Source organism: Chanodichthys erythropterus, chromosome 22, assembly GCF_024489055.1.
Source record: "Chanodichthys erythropterus isolate Z2021 chromosome 22, ASM2448905v1, whole genome shotgun sequence".
In the NCBI taxonomy this organism is placed as follows: domain Eukaryota; kingdom Metazoa; phylum Chordata; class Actinopteri; order Cypriniformes; family Xenocyprididae; genus Chanodichthys; species Chanodichthys erythropterus.
In genome coordinates, this window is record NC_090242.1 from 22,563,113 (window position 1) to 22,579,535 (window position 16,423).

General features: G+C 35.9%; 1 protein-coding gene across 3 annotated transcripts; it reads left to right on the forward strand.

The window, feature by feature from the left end:
- Positions 1 to 1,366: 1,366 nt before the first annotated feature.
- lmbrd2b (LMBR1 domain containing 2b) lies at positions 1,367 to 14,534 on the forward strand. 3 transcript variants are annotated; one of them, XM_067376145.1, is made up of 19 exons: positions 1,367 to 1,471; positions 2,726 to 2,943; positions 3,028 to 3,140; positions 3,255 to 3,353; positions 6,787 to 6,954; positions 7,041 to 7,251; positions 7,375 to 7,449; positions 7,539 to 7,652; positions 7,724 to 7,907; positions 7,985 to 8,166; positions 11,409 to 11,542; positions 11,654 to 11,759; positions 11,860 to 11,957; positions 12,069 to 12,172; positions 13,020 to 13,061; positions 13,151 to 13,197; positions 13,269 to 13,383; positions 13,490 to 13,616; positions 14,216 to 14,534. In XM_067376145.1, the coding sequence occupies exons 2-19, from the start codon at positions 2,770 to 2,772 to the stop codon at positions 14,277 to 14,279; spliced, it is 2,157 nt and encodes a 718-aa protein (XP_067232246.1). In that variant the 5' UTR covers positions 1,367 to 1,471; positions 2,726 to 2,769; the 3' UTR covers positions 14,280 to 14,534. The 3 variants fall into 3 exon arrangements, with proteins under 3 accessions (XP_067232246.1, XP_067232248.1, XP_067232247.1); XM_067376146.1 differs by having other exon boundaries at positions 1,441 to 1,557; XM_067376147.1 differs by lacking the exon at positions 13,020 to 13,061 and having other exon boundaries at positions 1,416 to 2,943.
- The last annotated feature ends 1,889 nt before the right edge of the window (positions 14,535 to 16,423 follow it).

Sequence of the window (16,423 nt, forward strand, 5' to 3'; positions counted from 1 at the left end):
ACTTACATCCCACTAAAACTTATGTTTTGGTTTAATAAGAAAAGGTCAAATGGATTTATCATTATGTCATAGACTGGTCAGATGTCAAAAATAGATGAAAATAGATAAAGGGGTTGTTTTACACCCTTAAGGGAATTTTGCAGATCGTACATTATCACATGTCAGCAGAAATAGAAATGGACATATTTGAGCAACTAATTCCGAAAACATCGCTTCTACAGTACTTGGCAGACGTCCAATAGGCCTAACCACAAACATGTCAACACTGGAACACACTGGAACACTCGAAGAACAATTGAATATAACAAGCATACATACTCTAAAAAAAGATTATATAAGAATAACCATAAAGGAGTACAATAAAGAGTAAATACTTGAAAATATGATGAGGATTAATATATGGAGTAGGAGTATGTGAATATATGAAATCAAAAGTAATATTGATAAATCATAAGCCATAAATGATTAACATAAAATATGAATAAAATGCATGAATATGAATATTGACCATTTTGGATCCACCAAGTTGAATAGACCATCAACAAAAATTATGTTTTTATTAAACCATTATCAAAAAAGACTGATCTATTTTCAATTTTAATATCCAAATTATTCCATAAAATGGTTTTGTGGGGGGTGAAGTTGTTTGTAAACCAGTTTCCAGGCAGCTTGTTGAAGAAATCTGGCCAGTTTAACAGGTAATTTAAGAATCACAATATTTCTGGGTCCTTGACAAAAAAAACACACACAAAAAACAACAACAACAACAAAAACGATTTAGCAGATAAATAAATTACGCGATGAGCACAAAAGCAAAAAACATTAAATAATGTAAATTAAATAATTACATTAAATAATGTAATGTAAAGGGCAAGGCATTTCTTCCATTCACTTGTGCTCAAGCGAAACGCTCTCTTGTGTTCCTGTCAGCAGATTCGCGTTTTTAAGCAGGACTCCCTCTACAGAACTGACTTTGCATTCGCGGAATGAAACACTCATTTCCCCAGCAGCTGTTCTGATTACATTTAATTTGTAGAAAGCTACATCTCTGCAATATTTTATTTTTGTGCATATTGCCTTTGGTGTAATGTACTGACACTAATTCTTATTGTGCAGTTTTTCTCATGAGAATAACAAACAAATGTACAAGAACATCTAATTCACAGACCTATTTCTTGTAAATTAAAGAATCATTTTTACAATAATTTATGTGTTCCAGAAAGACTGAACACTGGGACTGATACTATCCAAGTGATTCATTTTTTAACACGTCGTCATTTTCCTTTTTGCTGATATTACTATTTTACAATGCATTTTATTGTTATTTACACTTATGCACAGTAGTTGGCGATATTCATCTAAAGCGTCTTGCCTGTAAAACTAGAAGAAAATAAGCCGCCGCCCATTAGATGCGTCAGAGGCGTGACGTTTGTGATTTTCTGGAAATCGGTGAAATGCGGATTTTGTCCAGGTAATTTTATCATCACGCATCTATATTTGTCTATGAAATTGGATATAAGCTTATTGCATCACATATTTCTCTGAAGCAGATCTGAGGTAAGGCGAATGATCCCATCATTCAGTGCACAACACGGGCACTGCCCAAAAGATCAGCTGGAGATTGTGCTTGACAGATGGTTTGCGATAAAATCACGCGTTGATGTGAAACAAGTGTGTATAAATAGGAATGAACTGCAAATAATGTAGAAGGTTTGTGTGTCGCTAACCATGCGTATGTTTTTGTACTAGCGATGTCCGAATCGTGAATCAATCATATAAATCGGATCTTTTTGATGATTTGGTTGAATCGTTTGTAGCTCATTCGTTTATGTAACGTTATTGTCTTGTTTTTTTTTCCTTGACCATGAGCCTTGAGTATGATGATGATGAACCGATTCCTGTTTTCCCAAAAAAATTCAACGCAGCATGAATGAGTTGTTCACGAATCGAATTGATTCAGTCTGAGGCATTTCTCCAGTCAATGACTCGTTGAACCATTGAATATTAGTGTTAATAGTAGAAATGAGTCCAAAAGAACCGATTCTGTCCGAAAACAACCGAATCGCGGAAATAAGTTGAACTTTCTGCCATTACTTCTTCCCATAACGCCCAGTAAACTAACTTGATTATCTGCATTGTGAGATTAGTTAGGCGTGAATGAATCAAGAAATTACATATAATTACTCTTTATGCTCAAATGAGAAAGAACAAAAGGGTCTCTGAGATGCATATTGTCAGTTGTCATGAACAGCTTGAATACCTCACAGTCACTCACATATCGTGATGATATTTGTTTTGTCCATTCATGTCAAACATTCCAATAGAATTAAGCAATTGAAATAAATTCTAAGTCTATGCTTGTTAACCATTAAGTCGCATTGACTACAAAAGTATTTGGAATAATGCAATATATAACACCGTAAACAATCTGCTAGAATACAGTTTTCATAATTGGCTAGCATTATGTAGATCTGTCTTATGTGAGCGTTGATTTTGATGTTGTTTTGGAGTTGTGTTGAGTAGTTTATTCCCCTCACATTTAGTGTTTAATTTTTTTATGCTTTTTCACAAAAGTTCAGACAAAGTGAAACAAAATAAAGGCTTTTGTCTATCAAAAACAAAAGAGAGGGTCTCTTTGAAACTTCCTACCCAAACTTCCATTTTCTGTGGTTTTTAACCATTTCTTGTCTCGTGTCATTTGGTCTTTGTCTCTCTCTGTTTGCAGTTGCTCTCAGTCCCAGGAAGAGTGAGTGGAGTGCGGCTTGCACTATGAGCGGGGCAGCGCTGGGATTAGAGATTGTGGTTGTCTTTTTTCTGGCTCTCTTTCTTCTGCATCGCTATGGAGACTTTAAGAAGCAGCAGCGCATGGTTCTCTTTGGCACACTGCTGGCTTGGTATTTGTGCTTTCTCATCGTCTTCATTCTTCCCCTGGATGTCAGCACGGTTAGTGTGGCTCCTGCTCTATAAAAGTGTGCAGTACTGTTAATTCCTGATGCAACTCAGACAAATTGTGCAATTGATTTTCAGACAATCTACAAGCAGTGTTTAATTGATCACGAATCACATGCCCAGACGCCCTCTGTGAGTCCTGTCCTTTCAAACCAGACGACTCCAAATACCTCTATCTCATCCAGTATAAGGTGAATTGAACAGAAATCCAAGTATTTAGTTAGGTTTATTCTGATCGTACTGTTATAATATAACATGTATTATTGCATGTTTGTGAACATATATTTTGTCCCTTTTTTTTAAAGCACTCAACGTGTTTGCTATAAACCATGGAGCTACATTCCAGATGGCATCATGCCAGTGTTCTGGAGGGTTGTTTATTGGACCTCACAGTGTCTTACTTGGTGAGAAAGCGTTGCCCTTTTTAAACTTGATAATGGCATCTTAAGTCTTCCTGATAATTATTTGTCACTTTTACTGCTCAAGTCAATCTATTGTAGTGCTGCAGAAGTAATTGAAATAAAACCAAAATTGCGATTTGGCTAAGTGCAATTATTAGATTGCAAAGATTTAATGAAATAAACAGTTGCACCGTGTATTTCAGAGTGAAGCGGCACTGATCACATGATCAGCTCATGATTCACATGATCCACTCATGATTCGTTGTTTTCTGTGTCTCAGAACAGCTCGCTTTGCAAATAAAATTCTGCTCCACGCAAACTAATTTTTGCATCTTTGGGATCAACATTTGGGAACATTGCACCAACCCTCTTCCCAAACTGTCAATGAAAGAGAAGCTTTAAGGGTTCCTAGTTTTTCACAAAAATAAAAGCTTGATGCTTAAATGTCTGAAAATTATAAAATTAAGGAAACCATAAATATGTTATCATTATATTAAATTCTATTTTATGGCAAAATATAACCATAGTAATATTTATTAGTTTGTTCATTTATATTATTTATATATAATATTTATTTAGTAAGAATAATAGTCATATTGATATATAATTACAAAATATTTCAGTAAACCTGAAACTTTAAAAAAAAAAAATTAATTTACATCAGAAAACTGCTGTTAGATATCCCCCCAAATTATTTTCTAAGTTCAAAGTTTTTGCATTCCATACTCCATACTTTAGTAATAGAACCTTTTTGTTTTCTAAAAAAAAATCCCCAAATGTAATAATGTAAATAAGTAGTCACAGAATATGTGAATAACTAAATTTTGACAAAAATGTAAAGATTTCCCCACCAAATTGTGCAGCTATTGTGTGGTTTAAACCAGGGGGTTTAAATGTTTTGATGCCATGGATGTCCAAATATGATGATGCTTATGCGAGTGATGCCCTTACCAAACAATAATAATATTAAAAATATATGTTCATTTGTAGAGACCTATTTTTACTGAGGATAGAGTAATAATAGAAAAGATGGCTGTTTAAAATGTTCCTATTGTATTTAAGTTAAATTATATCATTAAAATATTTTTTAAAAACCTGAAGAGAGACATTTTTTTTCCAAATGTATTTGCATAGCACTATTCACAGTAAGTATTTTTTTCTCAGAAATGTCCTGTGGGCCCTCGAGCACCTCCTTTTTAAACCTAAACGGTGCATAAATAACTATGTTGTATTATATCTGCTAGTGTTGTCAAAAGTACTGACTTTGGTATCAAGTCAGTACTGAAATTTTAAAAATGTGACAATACCAGCATTTCCAGCTAGCATTATTGAGCAGATTCTTAAAGGGATAGTTCACCCAAAAATGAAAATTCGGTCATTTACTCCCTCTCAAGTTGTTCTAAACCGGTATTAATTTCTTTGTTCTGCTGAACACAAAGAAATATATTTGGAAGAATGTTTGTAACCAAGCAGATCTCGCCCCCCATTGACTATCATATTAGGAAGAAAAATACTATGGTAGTCAATGGGTGGTGAGATCTGCATTCTTCCAAATATTTTCCTTTGTGTTCAGCAGAACAAAGCAATTCATATGGGTTTGGAGCAAGGAATTGAGGAATAGTAAATGACAGAATTTTCATTTTTTTGGGTGAACTATTGCTTTAAAGGTGCCCTAGAACCTTTTTTAAAAAGATGTAATATAAGTCTAAGGTGTCCCCTGAATGTGTCTCTGAAGTTTCAGCTCAAAATACCCCATAGATTTTTTTTTTTTTATTCATTTTTTTAACTGCCTATTTTGGGGCATAATTAGAAATCAGCCGATTCGGGGTGTGTGGCCCTTTAAATCTGGTGCTCCATGCCTCAAGAGCTCGCGCTTGCCTTAAACAACATAAAAAAAGTTCAAACAGCTAATATAACCCTCAAAATAGATCTTTACAAAGTGTTTGTCATGCAGTAAATTTACATTTGATTCTGAATGAGTTTGATAGTGCTCCATGGCTTACGGCTAATGCTACACTGTTGGAGAGATTTATAAAGAATGAAGTTGTGTTTATGAATTATACAGACTGCAAGTGTTTAAAAATGAAAATAGTGACGGTTCTTGTCTCTGTGAATACAGTAAGAAACGATGGTAACTTTAACCACATTTAACAGTACATTAGCAACATGCTAACGAAACATTTAGAAAGACAATTTACAAATATCACTAAAAATATCATGTTATCATGGATCATGTCAGTTATTATTGCTCCATCTGCCATTTTTCACTATTGTTCTTGCTTCCTTACCTAGTCTGATGTTTCAGCTGTGCACAGATCCAGACGTTCTGCCTTTCATAATGTTGGGAACATGGGCTGGCATATGCAAATATTGGGGGCGTACACCTTCACTGTTACGTAACAGTTGGTGTTATGTTGAGATTCGCCTGTTCTTCGGAGGTCTTTTAAACAAATGAGATTTATATAAGAAGGAGGAAACAGTGGAGTTTGAGCCTCACTGTATGTCTTTTCTAGCCTGGGTGCCAGCCCGAACCCCGCCTACAACATTTTTTGGACGGGAAGTTCGGTCTGGACTCGATCCATTGTGGAGTAATTATGCTCGGCTCCCAGAAGGCCGAGCCAATCAAATTGCTAGGGCGGGCTTTAATCGATGATGGACAGGCTATCTGCGGTTACGTAACCACCTACATCATCAAAGAGCGCTTGGGTTGAATTGGTTTTCACCAACGATGACTGCAGCTGGAGAAGTAAGATGTTTAGATTCCGCTATCACGTCTGTAATAAAAGAAATCGACAGCGCATTCATTTTAAAAGACGAACAAAGAACCGCAATCAAGGCATTTGTCGATGGGAAAGATGTGTTTGCCGTCCTTCCAACGGGATTCGGCAAAAGTTTAAGTACAAGTTCAACATACGTCACTTACTGCGTTGCTCTGATTGGTTGTAGGTCTATCTAATTGAGTGCAGAGGTTTTTTTTTTACTGGTTCGGTTAAGACACGCCCCATAATTCAAGTGCAATGGAGCAGTATCAGACTCACATTCTGCCTAGAATATGAGTATGACGAAGTCAGGCTATGTCTTTTCCATTTACTGAACTCTTGTTATTCAACTATGCCGAGGTAAATTCAATTTTTGAATCTAGGGCACCTTTAAACAACTCTGATTGGCCATTGTGTTCACACGCTTGGCTACAATGATCAATGCTTCAAAAACATGTTGTAAATAGACATCTGTGGCTCTCTTCACTGAGTGCTTACACAGATACGCAGGTGAGCGTTTGAAAGCAGGCATCTATCAGCGGGGGGAGAAAAGCTGGTATAGTCACATTTTTAAAATGACTTTGTACCGAAGTTGGTACTTTGGAGAACATTAATATCTGCTCATGTATGTGACACCTGTAAGAATAGTGATTAATAATGGTGTTTTCTCTTCCAAGGCTCCTTCTGCCATTCATGCAGTCATATGCTCGCTCTGGAGGATTCTCCATTACTGGAAAGATCAAGACGGCCCTGATTGAGAATGCCATCTATTATGGCACATACCTTTTCATCTTCGGCTCGCTTCTCATCTATGTGGCTGTACATCCTCAGTGGCACCTCTCCTGGTCTGTAAACCAATCTAGAATATTCTTCATTTGTCATCGCAATGTTCTGTTCATACTGATTCTTCTTTTCTGTGTCACTTTACCAGGTATGAGCTGCAAACCATCGGCATCACTGCGGCCAACACTTGGGGTCTGTTTCTTCTAGTGTTGCTGTTGGGCTACGGCCTGGTCGAGATCCCCCGCTCGTACTGGGAGGCCTCACGCCAGGGTCACCTCCTCATCAAGACTTACTTTAAAGCAGCCAAGCTCATGACAGAGAAGGCAGATTCAGAGGAGAACCTAGAAGATGTCATGGAGGTGAAAGCCATGTGTGTTTATATGCTGTAAATAAACATCTGTTTTACAATATATGAGTCTGTGAAAGCTAATGTCTGATTTTGAGCTTGTCAGCCGATATTGTTTCTTGTATCTTTATTATAGGAAGTGAGAAAAATCAATGAATCGATTAAATATAATCATCCATTAAGGAAGAACGTGGACACCATTCTCCGAAAGGTGAGAGAACGACAGTATATTTTTATGTGTTAATTTGAATGAAGTGATCGTGCCACTATTTTTAGTCGAAATCTGCTTTTTATTTTTAGTGTCCAGTTGAATATCAGGAGAAAATGGGCAGGAACATGGATGACTATGAGGATTTTGATGATAAACAAAACACATATCCCACTGAAAGAAGTCTTTCAAAACTTCACAAGCAGGTACCGCTCAGGTGTTTTCTATGTGTTTTCTGAATTTTGCTTGAGAATAATACTAACAGCTGGTTTCTCAGGTGATCTACGCAGTGCAGCGGCACAATCGCACACGAGTTCAGTGGCAGATATTGTTAGAACAGGCTTTCCATCTCGAGGATGTTGCCAAGAACGAAACCAGCACCTCTCGGCAGTTCGTTCACAGCTTTGCCCCTCCAGAGCCTGTAGGCTGGTTTAGACGCTACATTTATACTCCCACAGTAGGTAGGTGCTCTGAAAAATCTAGATAAACAAGTGTCACTTTTGACCCTGCCTTTACTGTCTTTTGTATCTTTCTTCAGAATGGTACTGGGAGTGTTTACTGAAGCAGTGGTTTTACCGTATACTGGCTGTGGTTCTGGCGCTCTTTTCGGTGGCTGTGGTTTGGTCGGAGTGCACTTTCTTCAGCACTCGTCCTGTTCTGTCACTCTTTGCGGTGTTTATTCAGCTTGCTGAGAGAGATTACAACTACCTGTACATTGAGGTGAGTCTGCTTGAGCTTGAAAAGTCAAACCAAATTTATTTGTATAGCACTTTTCACAATACACATTGTTAAACAGCAGCTTTACAGAAAATCATGATGTTAGTGTTTATTATATTTTTATATCTTCATGCCTTAAAGTAACATTTAGCAGATTAGAGCTGGGCGATAATTAGGGCTGGCCGGTTTTTCCGATTAATTCGAATTTATGTTTTGCCTCGGTTTTATTATTTCTGGAATCGAGAAATTGCGATTTTGAATAAAAATGTTAGCAAGCGTTTAATTAAACATGTTGACAATACAGCAATGATAACTGCATTAGGAGAAGAAAATGATCCGACCTCAGGATGGCGCCGGCGCCATGAACTTAGAACACGTCACTGTTCTTAAAGGGGCTCTATGTAAGATTTTTACTTTAATAAAGCATAAAAATACCCCAAAATGTTTGCAGATATTTAGGAAACATGCTAAGTTCACCTACTTGTTTCTCAGAAAAACAATGCTACAGCCAGATATTCTACTTTGAAAATGTGCGTTCCGTGTCAGAATGTCTGTTTTTGTTTTGGTCTGTACGAAACCTCGTGCTGCAGTTTATCCATTAGTATTTCAGCATCACAGGTTGCCAGTTGGCGGAAAACACCGCGTATTGCAGCCATGGAGACCAGCAAACAAACGGGGTCAGAGAATAAGGCAATAACGTCAGCTGCGCGTTCCTGCTCTCTTCTCTGTCACGGAGAAGTGACACACACCCGCGCGGGCGCCTCTTCTCTCTCTCGTCTCATTCGCTCCGGTTAAGTAGTGTTTGTATTGAGCATAAATTTTAGTCATTCCCGCAGATCTCGCGCTCACACCGAAAGCGTGTGCACCACTGATCTATATTAGTGGAGTGAACGCTCAGTCTCAAACAGAGACAGAAATCAAACAAGGTCACAAGTACCAAATTAAGCACCTTTCTGCACGTAAACGGTCAAATACATACAAAAGTATGTCAAAACCAGCGGCACAGGAAATCTTGGTGAGTACACAGATAAACACTGTCAGTTTTTAATCGTTAAATAGCTAAGAAAGTGAACCCATGTCGTGTGTAACAGTATTGGGTCCGTTGGACACCGTTCATAAACTCTTAAAGGGACAGCAGTCCAATATTCCTGCTGCTGTCTGTCATGTAAATCAAAGAACAAAAGACAAAGAAAATCACTTTCTGCTCTTGACTGAATACATTTTATAACTTTAATGGTAAGAATTATTTGCAATAAAAACTACAGAAATTAGGGTAACCAATGCAAAATAACACAATGTGTTATTTTACATTTGATTACTTTAATTTCTGTAGTATTTCTTACCTGAATAAAAACCCAGTTAACCCGAAAAAACTTAGTTTCATAGCTCTCTTTATTCTATTGCATTTATTTGAACTGTTTATATTTTATTACTGAATTTTACTTTTTTTTTAATGAAAACTCTGCATTGAAGAAAAGTAGATTTTTGTTTGTAGTATATGTTGTCATTTACAGTTCTTAGAAAGATCGGAATCTGCAAAAAATATGTATCGGCCGATCACACTAACAAAAAATTGGAAATTGGAATCAGCCAAGAAAATTGCAATCAGTGCATTTCTACTAAAAAGCCTCTGAATCCATCTAAATATCTCTATGAACAACAGCATATCAAAACAGATAAATCAACTCATCAGCTTACAGTGTTTAAGTCTCCTCAGCTTTCATTGTCAATTGCGCTCCCTATTGTTGCTGTCAACCATATGCTGTAAAAGCTGGCAACCCGCGTCTTTGAATGAGGGGGCGGGCCAAACAATATTTTGAATTTGGACTGCAGTACCTATTTTGAACACTAGGTGTCATTCCTACAGAGAGCCCCTTTAAGCGGCTGTTCATTCAGAAAGATGCAAGTTGAACTTTATTTTTTTTAAACTGACCGCCGTGGTTTTACAATGCCGTTTCATGGGTGAGACGCTGCAAAAGACACGAGACAAGTGCAACACCTAAACCTGTCCGCCAAACATAAAAACGATAGGACAAATACCGCAATAGAATGCAAAAACATGTAAACCTGTTTGATATTTCATGTTTGCATGATGGTGATAGCCAGAAAGCTGCTGTTGTTTTCTGTTTTTACAACGCATTTGATGTTAATAATAGCCTATTACTGGTGTTATTTATTGCTATTTTTGGCTAAGAAATATTTAGCATTTTCTTATTTAATTTTATTTCTGAGTAGGATGTGTTTAAGATACGTTTGTACAACATTTGTCTTCATATTTCAGGCATATTTCTGCAAAGATACTTAACAAATTGTTTTACATTTACACCATTTTGATTACTTCATGTGTGGTGCACTTGGAATGGAACTTTTTTAACCAGATTGTTAATAAAGAGAATGTTACTTAAATCATATTGTAGTTAAGTTAAGGTGACTAGTTAAACAGTAAAAAAAAAAAGACTAAATCGAAATCGTGAATCGGTCAATTGCTCTGAAAAATCGGGATTTGATCACCCAGCCCTAGCGATAATATAGATAAAAAATATAGATGTCCATAAACTCAATTTTGTACATTACTGTTTAAAAGTTTAAGGTTGGTAAGATTTTTATTTTTATAGAAGTCTCTTATGTTCACCAAGGCTGCATTTATTTGATTAACAATACAGTACATGTACAATTTAAAATAATTGTTTATTTATTTTAATATATTTATTTTATATACTAAAATGCAATTTATTCCTGTGATGGCAAAGCTGAATTCTCAGCATCATTACTCCAGTCTTCAGTGTCACACGATCCTTCAGAAATCATTTTAATATGCTGATCTGCTGCTCAAGAAACATTTCTTCTGTCAATCAATCAAGTTATGTTTTCTTTCAGAATTCTTTTATATTTATTTTCCACGTAACATAATAAAGGTCTGTCACTTTTGATCAATTTAATGCATCCTTGCTGAATAAAAGTATTAATTTATTTCAAAGGTTTTAATTTTATAATTCTTTTAAAATGTATGTATATATTTGTGTACACTTTTATTATAATAGAAAGTAAATGCTTATTTTTTTTTCTTAAGTAATATAAATAAATTATTTTAGCATATAATAATTTTATTTGATCTATTTTTTACTTATTTTATTTACTTTGTGTCATTGTTGCCCACTCCTGCAATACACCAAAACTAAAAGCTTTCTGACAGTCTGATTTGGTTTAGCTGAAACACAACCTAATATTGTTATTTTGGCCTGTAGATGGCGTGCTTCATTACCATCTTTTTCCTCTGCACCTGCGTCTACTCCACTGTGTTTCGCATCCGAGTCTTTAACTACTACTACCTGGCCTCACATCACCAAACCGATGCCTACAGCCTGCAGTTCAGCGGCATGTATGTTTCTCAGATATCAATATTGAGTGCATTAAACTTAATTGTATTGACAGTAAACTCTGCCATTAGTCTTTCTCTGATAAAGCCCAAAGCCTGTGTGTTGTTTACTAGGCTTTTTTGCCGCTTGACTCCCCCTCTTTGTCTAAACTTCCTGGGACTGATTCACATGGATTCTGCCATATCCCACCAAGCAAAGGAGCAGACGGCATACACCTCTGTAAGAATTTCACCATTATATGAAATTGAGAACAAGGCTTCAATGATCCCACTTTTAAATGTACTATTTGCATTAAATGAAACCTTCTCTATTGTTGTAGATCATGGGTTCCATGCGGGTCCTGTCCTTCATTGCCAACGGCTTCTACATATATTACCCCATGCTGATCGTCATTCTCTGTATTGCTACATACTTCAGGTGTCTAATATTATCTATGAATCAGTTTCATGTGTAATGGGTATTATGTCTCAGATGTTATGTTGTAGTTTCTGATTAGTTTAAAATAAATTTTTTTCACTTTCTGTCCAGTCTTGGTACACGTTGTCTGAACCTCCTGGGTTTCCAGCAGTTTGTGGGGGAGAATGAAATGACTTCTGACCTCATAGATGAAGGCAGAGAACTCCTGCGCAGAGGTGATTAGAATATACACAGTAAATATAAAATGCAAGTTTTGTGTGAGTTAAATGTTTTAATGTTTTTGAAAGAAGTCTCTTGTGCTCACCAAGGCTGCATTTATTTAGTACTTTTATATATGTATGTATATGTAAATATTAAAATTTAAAATACCTGTTTTCTATATTAATATATTTTAAAATGTAATTTATTCCTGTGATGGCAAAGCTGGATTTTCCGCATGTGTTTCAGAATCAAACAATCATTGTAAAAAGAACTTTTATGTCGAGATGATGAGAAAATTAAGTTGTGATCACGAGAAAACAACTTGTTATCTCGAGATGACAAGAAAATTAAGTTGTGATCATGAGAAAACAAGAAAGAAAAATAGTTTTAATCCATGGCCTCTTAGAGCTTCTGTACTCTCTCTCTCTCTCTCTCTCTCTCTCTATCTCTTTGTGTGTGTGTGTGTATATATATATATATATATATATATATATATATATATATATATATATATATATATATATATATATATTTATATAGATAGATAGATATATATATTTATATAGATAGATAGATATAGATATACACACAAGTTCAAAAGTTATTTCCTAACAAAATGTTAGGGAAATTCATACAGGAAATTCATACAGGCCTAAATTACATTTATCTACAAAACTAATTTCAAACATATATAAACATTCAAGTAAATGGTTTTGATCAAAAGGTGTCATTTTAAGCGTATTTAAATGTTCGACTGGTAATATAAAATAAGGTCAAATGGTCTCCTGTGGTTGCTATGGTTAGATGTAATACAGAAATAAATAATGATTCAGAGAGAATCACATGTGCTCGTTGCTACAGCTCTACAATCTGCAGTGGTGAAAACCTCAGTGCGTCAGAGGGGTAGTTACCACTGACACAAACATTTAATATGGTACCATCCAACATTAACCAATGGAAATATGTGACTTATTTTGCTGTCTTTTGCATAGAAAGAAGAAAGCGGCAAAGAATAGAAGATGGAGAGAACAGACGAAGAGTACGTTTATTTATGTAATTCATACCGCATATGATTACTCCAGTGTATAAATATACGTTTCCCTATGACAGGAATGGAGAGAACGCTATGCTCAGCGAGATGAGATTGCAGCCAGAAACCAGACCTCCATGTCTGAGATGAAGGAGACCAACTACGGTGAAACCCTAAATTCAAACACAAACCGACGTACGTTTAATGCCCAATAAGACTCGCGTCCTGCAGTATTCTTATAGGGTATTTGTTAAGTGAACTCCAAAAAAAAAAGCCATCCTTTTATTTTCATTTTCCACAGAGGCCAAGTACACACGTAGCAGCAACCAGTCAGGACGAGACAGCATTGAGTTGTTGCAAGACGCTGAGCCATTGGACTTCAATGCTGAAACACTCACCGATGACCCTTTGCAATCTGACCCTGGCAGGTTAGATGGAGTTTTATTGAGGGCTGCAGTCATGATGACAGAACTCTGTAGGCCAACCCAGGAGTTCGCATCACCCTGGTTCCCCTTTTCAATTGGCTTTTAGATTATTGCAGAAAACAAGCTCTGTGATGAGAGGGACCTCAAATGAACACAACTTTTATGAATTTTGAAGCCTAAATACACTCTGTAGATGTAAAAAGCTAAACATAGGCTATAAACTACACCATGGTCATCACTAAGCTTCTAAAAAATCTTTCAAGTCTTTATATAAACATTTTCCCTGTAAGTTTGAGTTAGAATAGTTTGCAAGAGAGTGATTATAAACACACAATGCTGTAAAAGTGGACTAGTGACGTTCAATGGCCTCCTGTAGTTTACATTTAGCTGCTTTTTCGCAAGTAAAAGCTTAAAATCACAAGGCATTATTACTTGTGTATTTTATGTCAAAAAATATTAAATATCTTGAGCGAGTGTTAACAACAGACACATTTCAGGCATTTAACCAAAAACCCAATGACTTTGGGATGATCTGTTGTTATAAGGTTTATTTGTGCTCTTCTGCACTGCATGACCTTACTCATCTGTTTCTTCCCCCACAGACATGTCGGTGGAAGGTACCTCTCCATGTCGTCTTCTCGAAGCCGAATCTTTGATGACGTTTAATGTTTCTTTTTGGGTCAAAAACACTGTCTAAGAGAAAATAAGATGAATTGTACTTCTAAAAACACTCATCTCTACAGCTGTGGTCTGTCCCTCTCATTTTAAACATCTTCAACTTCCTGTATCCTGTAATGCAGTGTAGTTATCTGCATGCATCCTGACGAACTCGCAGCCACATAGAGAAATGCACATACTCATTTTGAAGTGCCAGGCAGTCAGATTGCTGCATGTGAGACATGGGAAATGTTTTTTTTTTTTTCTACTCACAGTTTCTTTACTTCATTTCAAGAAATGAGTCATAGTTAATGTAAAGTTGAACAGTCAGAACACACAGATGAAAGTTACTACTGAAAGACAGGATTAGCCTGACGCACTACTGTTTCTTATCTTTTGAACGGAGTCCTGGTGTAATTTTAGTTTTAAGTATTTTTTTCCCCATTATTTGTATTCTTTTATATATTTATGGTACGTAAAGCTGTATTATTTATGTATTTCGGTTTTAGACATTCACATGGCTGTTATTCTTTAGACCTTGCACATCTTATTTAAAATGAAGTTACCTTTGTTACCTTATTTTCTTGTGGATGAATGTCTGTTGTAATTTGCACTGTCATTTTTTTGCCACTTATTCAGAATAGGCAAAGCTATTGAAATGGCTTTAAGGATGCGATCTGATTGTTTAAAGAATGGGGTCAGATCTAATGGATTACAGCATGTACTTACATGCTGGTTTACCAGACATATAAGCATTTCGTTATCACGAGTGCAGTTTTCTTATAGAAAACACTTTTGGTATACAAACATGTTGAAGGAATCTGTGAGTGGATGGCAAGATGTGAGGGAATCACATGAAATTCTCCGTGTGCATAGGGTCATCAAGCATATTCAATGTAAATGTTTGCATGATATATTCTACTGATTATGCTGAGGAGTCTTATTCTTGTTTCTCACAGGAAGTGCAGTAGCAGCTCTGAGTAGTGTTATATTTCACTGTAAACATTTGTCTATTCTCTCCACAAATGTTTAGTATCATGGTTTATTAAATTTTCTTAGTAAATGTAGCCCTTCAGGTTTAAATAAATAAGAAGGGCATTTTTCTTTTTGTCCATACCTTTTTTGTTTATTGATAAAGTTATTCATTATCTACTGTGTATTTATGGAGATATGAATTATGTTGCCAATGAGGTGTAATCTTGTTATGATATTTTGACATGGTCAGTCCTCAAGTAGTGTGTTGATGAAGGCCAACTGGAATCTGATGCTGGAATCTGTTGATTTGTATATTTGGTGTAAGTGAATTGTGGTACATTCCAAATGGACACATACTAATGTAATCTTGCAGTTATTAATAAATTATTGATTAAATCATATTTGCTTCTATGCCTGTATTTAAAGTTAATGTTTATGTTCTCATTAAGTCTCTGGGATGAAAACGGGAAGGCACTTTCACACAAATCCTTTTATGATTCTCGATCAATTAGAAAGACCTTGGCTTGAGATATATGCGGTAGTCACATCCGTAGTGATTTCATATTTAAAATTATGTTTCGCGTTGTTTTTGTACCGTTCGGCTGTTAAACAGCAACCAGTAAAGTTGAACAACAGCGGAAGGTCAAACATTGGGTTGTAATCGACTAAACACCTGTAGCAAGACTGACCAATCAAATGCAAGAACTCGTCTCTATGGAAACGGCGAACGCTAAAACAGGAAAGACCAAAGCAGCGCTACGGAAATCCAGGTGGTTTTAGCACATTAATCAACGTTTTGTTTCACTTCTCTGTGTGAGTATGCTGCAGATAGAGTATTAAGGATAAATAAAGTCTTCATATTGTGGCTTGATGTACTGTTTGCTGGATTACTGCAGATTTTAGGAGCCGTTGTTTTCTCCTGCATCGTTACGTAGTCAGTAACGTTACAGTCAACAGTATTACTCATAGATCAAACTGTGCATTAAAGTGAGATTTATTGTATTATAAATGTATATAATGTAGTTACAATGCTTGCAGTTTTTATGAGATATGATTTTTTATGATTTTATAGATAAAATTCATTTGTAAAATTCAGTTGTTACATTTAAAATGAACTAACGTTACTGAAAAAAGATTAAAAATGGTGAAAGAACCTAATATGTACACTTTGTGTTTTA